This window comes from Copadichromis virginalis, linkage group LG3, assembly GCF_057382275.1.
Source record: "Copadichromis virginalis isolate Kocher_CV1m ecotype Utaka linkage group LG3, C_Virginalis_male_GT1.1, whole genome shotgun sequence".
In the NCBI taxonomy this organism is placed as follows: domain Eukaryota; kingdom Metazoa; phylum Chordata; class Actinopteri; order Cichliformes; family Cichlidae; genus Copadichromis; species Copadichromis virginalis.
The window spans coordinates 24,082,658-24,091,507 of record NC_140620.1 but is presented as its reverse complement, the minus strand read 5'-3'; the positions used below and the strand labels follow the sequence as shown (position 1 = coordinate 24,091,507).

Here is an 8,850-nt window from a genome sequence, read left to right as displayed (position 1 = left end):
CGCGCGTGTGTGTGTGTGTGTGTGTGTGTTTGTGTATAAGGATGTATATCTACAACTTACTGATTTTAAAATGTCAAACAATAATCTTGATGTGTGTTATGCAGTCATTATGTAGTGGATGTTATAATATGGCAGAGAAGAATGAATGGCGATGAATCTGTTTCAGATACTATATTTCAGATACTATATTGTTTCAACTACATATTGAAAACTTGCTGTCAAAATTAGAAAAACAGATATACAGAGTCTTAGAATGTCTTCAGTCCAACTGCAGTTGTAGACAGGTGTAGTTTTCTGTATGGTGTATAGTGTTATAGGTTTTCCTGTCTTTGTGTGATGCTTATTTACTATGTTGCCCTTCGAGAGTTTTCTTTCCCTGAGTTTGGAAAAAAGTCCTGAATTATACCTGTGATCTGTCTGTGTTACACTTGAATCCAATTTGTTTTTTTTTTAACATGTTTCTGTCTTGGATGGATGATAGGTTTGGAAATGAAAAATGCAGTGATTAATACCCTGACGGAACTAAAGAAGGAGCTTGGGAAACACAGAGATTAACTTACACAGCAGCTTGAAAGAATAGAGACCGGGAGAAATGAGAACAAGATGAAGCTTCGACAAGTAGAAGACACACCTGACTTTTTGAAAGAAAAAGATGACCTATTAAATGTCAAATCGAAACTAGATGACGAGCAGAGAACATATGGAAGTTTTGTGCTCGATGTGGACCAGATGCTAGAGACAACAGAGACTCTACTTGTAAAAGTGACTGAGTAGTTGATAATGTACAGCAAAGATCGCACTGACTTTGTGTTTGAAAAATGTTTTTAAATATGAAATTCTCATTTCTCAATTATTGAAGCTCTACTGAGCTTTCTTTGTGACAAAATAGAATAACAGAATTAATAATTAACTGTAACATAAGGCAGGTCAGTCACCTACAATTTCTGTGCATGAAGAAAGAGTAAATTTATTTTTATGTTGTCTGAGAGCCACATATTTGTATTTTATGTCTGGGTATTGTAAAAAAAAACTCCAATAAAAACTGTAAAAACCAAGCTGTTAATGGTTTACCAGCCAAGTGCTGCGCACACTGCACAGGCATTGATTGCCTTTCTTTAAAAAAAAAAAGCATTATAAAAGGAATTGTATTCTATTATCTGGGCTAATTGCATTTGCACAAACTACAAATGCTAGTCACTTGGCTGGGTGTATGACTGATTTATTTGTAAAGTTGCATTGGTAGTCTTATCGTCTCATACCTTCATCTTTTGATTCTTAGTATAAAGAAATAGCTACTCATTAGCTGTTTTGGTTTGTATGATCACTATAAATTACAACTGGGTATCAGTTTTGTTTTTGGCTTGGTTTTTTTGGGTTGTTTTTTTCTAACTGACAAACAGACAACACTGTATGTTTCGAAGGTAAATCCATTTGCACAGGCGCTTTCACTTGGTGTTAACTCTCATTTCTCTACTTTATTAAATCCAGTTCCTGTTGGAATGCACAAGTCCCTTTTCTGTAGCTTAATTTGTGCAGGTCAATTAATGAATTAATAACTTTTACTTTTGTGTAGAGTTTGCATGGTCTCCCCATGTTTATCTGTGTTCTGTCCGAGTACTCCAGTTACAGTACTTCCCTCTTTCTGAAGACATGCAATTAAAGCAGTGGGGTGATTCTAAATTGCCCATAGGTGTGAATGTCTGTGCAAATGGTGGGAACTCCCACATGTAGGATACCATAGGTGGTCAGAGGGCCCGGTGGCGCCAGTGTCCGGCAGCCTCGCCTCTGTCAGTGCGCCCCAGGGTGGCTGTGAGTACAATGTAGCTGCCATCACCAGTGTGTGAATGCGTGCGTGAATGGGTGGATGGATGACTGGATATGTAAAGCGCTTTGGGGTCCTTAGGGACTAGTAAAGCGCTATATAAATACAGGCCATTTACCATTTACCATTTACCATAGTGGAAAGAAGGTTTTCACTGATGAACAAGAGAAAGGATTAACAGAATACCTGATAAGGGCTGCAGATGCATTTTATGGACTGTGTCCATGTGATGTAAGCAGATAGAAATTGCTAAAGGATAAGACAAGGGAAAGTTAGAAAATTGTAATGGTGGCAATTTAAAATGTAGTATATCATAAATACTAACATATTTGGTGATTAAAATTACAGGTAAAACAAATGGCATATCAGCTTGCAGTGAAACATGGATGCAAATATCCAAAATCATGGCTGGACCAGACTGGTTCTCAGCCTATATGAAAAGAAACCCAACTTTGTCCATTAGAAGTCCTGAGGCTACAAGTCTGGCACGGGCCAACAGTTTAAATGAAGACAGTTGTGCAATGTTTTTCAACAAACTTGATGAAGTGCTAAAGAGACACAACGTAACTGCAAATGACATATGGAATATTGATGAGTGATTGCAAAATGTGACACTAAACAAGTTGGGGCAATGACAACAGCAAAGAGAGGTTCACTGGTCACAGGTTATATGTGCAGTTAATCCAATTGGCAACACAATTCATCCAATGTTTGTGTTCCCACGCATACGTTATGCACAACACTTTGTCTCCCAAAGAAGAGGCTGTGCCAGAAACAAGGCAAATCCTCTCCCACAAATCTAAGACAATCCAAGCTTTCAGCATCACGAAAGAAAAATCTGAAAATAAATAACACTGAACAGGACAACACATATTCCTAAGATGCTGATGAGAATTTCAGTATTTTGTGTATGGAGTGCCGTACATTTGTCCCCACTGTGATTCTGATGGTGACTAAAAACTTGACACAAACTCATAATTGATGAAGCTGGTGCACAACTACATATTTTTTAGCTTCATGTTCAAATGTTAGTGCAAGAGTTGTAGGTTACAATGCCCAGTGAGCCAATGAGGACAGACACAATGAAAGCCAACCAAAATTAATAAAATATATAGTTGTTAGAATATGTTCAAAAGCTATATTTTTGCACTCTGTCACACACACACCTACACACTAACGCACGCTACTATTTAATAGCAGAGACATGTAAATAATTTGCTTTGCATTTTGAATTCACTACCTTATAAGAGCTCCAAGCTACAGACAGAAATGTCAGAAATGTTACTACTATCCCTGGTCTCCCTTACTACAAAGATCAAATTTTTTTGAACAGGTCTCTCAAACATCTCTCAAATACTCCGTCTTTGAGTTTGTACCAGAAAATATATCACTATCTACCACTGGAGGAGTTGAGAAATAGCATTTTGTTTAAGTAAATGTATGTGGTTATGCATGATGTAAGTTGTAGGGAAGCACTAATGTAGCAAAATGTTCCACAGGTTACCCCTGTGGCGGCCATCTTGTTTTCCCCAGTAAAGAAGAGGCCGGCCTCGGTTGCAACTATTTTATAGGCCAGTCTGAATTGAGAAGGCGTGGTCTTAGAGTATTTAAAGCTGGCAGGAATTGGATTGCGGGCCATTTTGAGAAGTTGCTGTCCGTATGTGCAAGATCTTGCCAAGAGACTATAAAGTAGCGATGGCCAAATGAACAAATTCTCTTTATTTAAGAAGAGAATTTGTTCCTCTGTGATGGCCGAGTCTCTTTCTTTTCATGGAGATAATTTCTCCTGCCTTAAAGAAAATCCTCTCACATGGAACAGAGGAGGCTGGAGTGCACAGAAACTGGTAGAGATGCAAGTATACAGGCTTCCTGGGCCCCACAGACTATCAGCTAAAACAAATAAACAAATTCAATTGCTGCACATTTTGTATAATAAGACTTTAAGATTACATTAAATGTAAAGAGTCAAATGGAAGTCTATCTAAAGTTATTTAATGATATTTATATTATGAAAAGCAGATTCTTGACATTTTTCACATTTTCAGATAAAATAAACACGCACAAAACAAAAACAAACAACAAGAACAGAAAGCTGGCAAACCCACCCGATTCACCAAAATCAACTAAAAATACTCCCACACAACAGAACCTCCTCTCTTCCACGCTGGCTCCAAATCTCTCAATGGAATGAAAAATGGTTCGCTTTCTGTCACCATCAAAACACTCCACAAATCCCGCGAATGATTCACTTCCTTATAAACCATTGAATCAGACACTGAATCAGTTATGTTCTAAATGAAGCTTCGGACATCACTGATCACGTGACTCTGGCCAAATGAATCAAGCCTCGATACAGTGCTTCTGAAGCAGTGTGTTGTTTTTTTTACACATGCACCGGAGCAAAGCTTCAAGCAGACCATCTACTATAAAGTAATTACTTCAGTTAAGATAGAGTGAAGTCTGATGTTTTCCTCACCACACCTCTCTGCGTAATATAATTTTCAATACCTTATCACACAGTCACACACACCACTACCACATTGAAACCACACCATATTGGACAATCAGTTAAGTGAATGTATTTATCCACTTAAAAATTACTAAAGCAATGTAATATTGGTTCTGAACTACTCATACTCACATCTTAAACACCTATTTGCCTTTGTCTTTAATTATCATCAGCTGGCAGAGTATTGCAAGTCAATAATTACTAGAGACAGAGATAACCAGAATGTACCTTGATCTATATAAATCCTAGATCAAGGTACATTATTTTAGAACTTTGACTTACTGACTGCACTGAAGTAAGTGTTGAGAGCAACAACAGGTATGAAATCTTCTTTTGAGATTACTTGGTGATGATTAGCTGTCATGTAGATATGGGTGGGGGGCACACTGCCTTTGTGCAACAACTTGATATTCAAGATTTTAAGATTGAGTTACTCATGCTAACTATTCTTTTTAGGAAATTTGAATATTACAATTATTTTTTCTGCATAACACAGTGGTAATTCATTTTGAGGTTGAGTATGAGAGTTATTGAAACAGAAGTCATACATTTGCATTCTATGACCGAGTACTATAAACAACTCAATTAAAACTGTCATTACCAGGTTCAACCGTACTTAAACAAACAGTAATGGTAGTTACATGATTGGTTTTGTGGCAGGAATTTAGCTGTTAATTTGTATGTAAGTTCTTCATCTTTAACTTAAGTTGGTTTTGTTTTGACAAGGTCATTTCCTGATTTTAATAAATCCTAAGTCCTGATTTTTAAGAATGGGTGGGTATGTTAAAACATTTGGCTTGTAGTACAAATTGTCAATTTGTGTTTGGTTCTATACCACTATCCGATACCATTGTATGTATAAATGCATAAACCATATGAATGTTCATGCTGCTGAATATATATTACAATGACTTCAATGACAGAGACCTTTATAGAAGTAATTTCCACTGTTGACCACCTGTGGGAAATATCAGCTTTCAAAATATTTGTGCCCATAACATTTAGTTTCAGAATGTATCATATTTTCTGTACTACAAGGCACACTTAAAATCCTTTAATTTTCTCAAAAATCATCAGTGTACCTTATAATCTGGTGCGCCTTATGTGTGAATTCTGGTTGTGCTTACTGACCTCGAACCGATTTTATGTGGTACACAGCACTCAGAAATCTGTCAAAAAATGTTTTAGTATGACTTTGCTAAGTTACAAAGCCGCACAGTTTGATGGATTGTCTGAGCATTATGGCTACCATAGTCAGGAGCCTCACCAAAACAAACAAACACTGAGAGTTAAAAACTGTCTAAATTCTTTCATCTTTAATACAATGATCAGCGTTGCTGCCTTATCAGGTGTAACAATGAAGTTTAATATCCAGGCATCCATGAAAACAGAATGTATTAAATTTAACGGAGTTAGAAGTTAGCAGGAAGTTAGCTCGCTAGTTTCCACCTAAAAATGATATAGCATGTTCTGACTGAAATGTTTCTGAAAAGATTAAAACGTACAGCTGTGCTATCACTTCCAACATAAATGAAAACAGAAACTAAACAGCAGTGACTTTTGTAGGGTTATTGAAGTTGGACTAGTTGGTATATAATGATGTGCTACGTGATTGCTAGCGACACAACTATCTTAGCATAACAGAAACACAGTGAAGCTGGAGGATGAACGCTAACCTTTTTTCCACTCGATAAAAGTTAACGTGAGGGACTGACTGACTGCCAACTTGCAAACTGCTGATCTAAAATTCAATGCAGTAAGTGATGGCAGAAAGAGATGAATCAAACAGATGCAGGCCAAATAGATTTTTAAAAAATGTGCCTGATATTATTACAGCAAGAGGACAGCCTGTTTCCTCTGGTACTATTCTGATGCAGCACACTTGAAATAGCTTAGCTCAGAAGACTATAAAGCAGCCCTGGCAGATTGTTTCACTCTCCTGTTCTCCTGAATCCCAAAGTTATTGTATTATTTTTCACATACATGCAATAGTACACATCTGTTTTGTCTTTCATGCATTAAAGAAGTTGAATATTGGATCACAGCAAATTAATCAATCTAGAAGTAGTTCTTACATATTCACAAGACAACACAGTCTGAACATAGCTTATTTATTTACTTTTATGATTTATTTATTTTTTCACAGAACATCATGGTGCTAAAGCGAAGTAAGGGGCAGCCTACATCAAGATTCGCATGTTTCATTTTTCATCAGGCTCCTGTTCTGCTTCTCCTAACATGCTGTTGTGAAGGTAACTTTGGGAAAACAAAACAAAATAATCAGACTTGACTAAAGACTGCATCTTTGTTAGAGTGTGGTAGATTAGTATTTTCAGAGTAACAGGTGATTTTAACTGTCACTGAGAGTTCAGGATCACATTATCAAGTTTTATTCATACTTGTTTAAATTACATTGGCATCTAGGGGATTTGATAAAAACATACAATTGTTGTGTTTAGCTGTTACATATAAATAAAAAATGTATAAAATAAGTTTGGATAAGTTGCTGGAATCATCTTTGCACTCATTGTGTCTCATTGCTGGAATCATCTTTGCAGGTCAGATTCAGGTAGTTGGTCCATCGCAGGCAGTAACTGTGATGGTGGGTGATGACATTATTTTGCCATGCCATCTGAAACCGGCTTCAGATGCTTCTGGTATGACCTTTGAGTGGGCAAGACCTGACCTTAAACCCAGATTTGTCCATGTGTGGCATGAAGGTCAAGACCTTCATGTTAATCAGCATTCATCTTTCAAAGGACGAACATCAGTGGACATCACTGAACTGAAGCATGGAGATATTTCCCTGAAACTCTCCAAAGTACAACACTCAGACAGAGGAATATACAGATGTTACTTTCCAGATTTGGATAAAGAGATTACTGTCCAGCTTGTTGTTGGTAAGCAGAAGTTATTCTTGTTATTCTTCTTTTTTATCTGTGTACTCAGAAGTGTTTTACCAGCCATTAGTACTGCATGTTTGACATGATAATTATTACTCTGTCCTTCAATTGATGCTTATTTTGCTCACCAGGGAGTGTTTCCCAGGCAGTTGTCAAGTTAGCAGGGATTGACCAATCCATAAGTGGAGTGGTGTTACAGTGTGAGTCTGCAGGCTGGTATCCAGAGCCTGAGCTGCTGTGGTTGGATGGTGAGGGAAACCTCCTCTCTGCTGGACCTACAGAGACCCTCAGAGGTCCTGATGACCTCTATACTGCCAGCAGCAGAGTGACTGTGGAGAAGAGACACAGTAACAACATCACCTGCAGAGTCCAACAGAGGAACACCAACCAGAGCAGAGAGACACACATACATGTTCCAGGTAAAAAATCATTTGATTTGGGTATGCTTCTATATTTGTATATATTCATAAGTCTAACTTTTTCTCATATTTCAGATGATTTTTTTGGGACTCCATGTACCTCTGGTGCTTGCATTGCCATCAGCTTCACTGCTTGTGTCATGAGTGTCCTTGTACTCATCTTTGCTGTGTGGAAACACAAACACAGTAAGTTAAGTCATCAATGTATTAGTTTTAACCTTCTTGGATTTGTTAAATTGACAGCAAGTCTTCATATGTCTTTTTGTAGGTTTTGTCAAAGTAGCAATAAAAACACACATGGGTTTCTAACTGTTTTTGAAAACATTTTTGTTACTGAAACACATTTGAATTAAAATGTATTATTTAAATGCCCTACTGAGATTTTAATATTAAGTCACATATAACTTATTCGTGTCTGTTTAAAAAACATTAGCTGTGAAACTTCCTGTTTGTCTATTTGATAACAGAAACCCGACAACAAGAGAACTTGGACACCATGAATCAAAACATGAAGGCTATTGAGAATAACATGAACAAACTTAGTAAAGAATTACAGAAGAAGGAGGAAGAGCATAAAAACATGGTGGGGACACTGATGGGACACAAGAAAGAATTGAAAGAGGAGAAAGAGAAATTTAAACTGAAATTAATAAAAATTGAGGAAGTGGTGGAGGCCAGTGAAACGGAGCTCCACTCAGTGGAGCAAGATAAAGGCTCCTCCAGTGCACAATCTATAAATCTTCAAAAAAAAGTCGTAGAATGCAAATGGAGCCTGAATGAGACAGTGACAGCATCTGAGAGACTGGTACTAAGCATAGAGAAAGTGTTACAATATATAGAAACTGTGGACAGTCCTGATTTAAAGAGTACAGACTCCGAACAAACTTTTTGTGAAGACAGTACACTGATCTCAGAGGAAGAAAAAAAAAGTGATCACATTAATAGTGTGATCGTACTACTGCATTAGTAGGTTAGTCTTAAATTTGCTTCTGATTAAAACAAATGTCTATCCTTAACACTCAATAAATACTGTAATGTTACAGATCCTGTGTTTATTTGCAAATTACTGCATTATAGATTTGTTTGGTGCAGTAGTGCAATAGTCAACATACATTTCAATCAGTGATTAAGTTTTCAGTTCAGTGTAATGTGTTGGAAATTTAGTGCATTAAATAAAACAAGTGAACTGCTGGAGTT

The 8,850-nt window shown here is 37.0% G+C and overlaps 1 protein-coding gene across 1 annotated transcript; it reads left to right on the top strand.

The window, feature by feature from the left end:
* The first annotated feature begins 4,613 nt into the window (after positions 1–4,613).
* LOC146713551 (butyrophilin subfamily 3 member A2-like) lies at positions 4,614–8,620 on the top strand. Its single transcript, XM_085438586.1, has 6 exons — positions 4,614–4,649; positions 6,478–6,583; positions 6,890–7,231; positions 7,366–7,653; positions 7,729–7,839; positions 8,121–8,620. Exons 2-6 carry the CDS (start codon positions 6,484–6,486, stop codon positions 8,618–8,620), a joined length of 1,341 nt encoding a protein of 446 aa, XP_085294712.1. The 5' UTR covers positions 4,614–4,649; positions 6,478–6,483.
* Positions 8,621–8,850: the final 230 nt, after the last annotated feature.

What these genes read in the sequence shown, in the direction of transcription:
- LOC146713551 (XM_085438586.1), top strand. Translation starts at nt 6,484, where the DNA reads ATGGTGCTAAAGCGAAGTAAGGGGCAGCCTACATCAAGATTCGCATGT. An exon ending in GACACACATACATGTTCCAG is followed by an intron (nt 7,654 to 7,728) that starts GTAAAAAATCAT and finishes CTCATATTTCAG; the next exon opens with ATGATTTTTTTGGGACTCCA. An exon ending in TGTGTGGAAACACAAACACA is followed by an intron (nt 7,840 to 8,120) that starts GTAAGTTAAGTC and finishes ATTTGATAACAG; the next exon opens with AAACCCGACAACAAGAGAAC.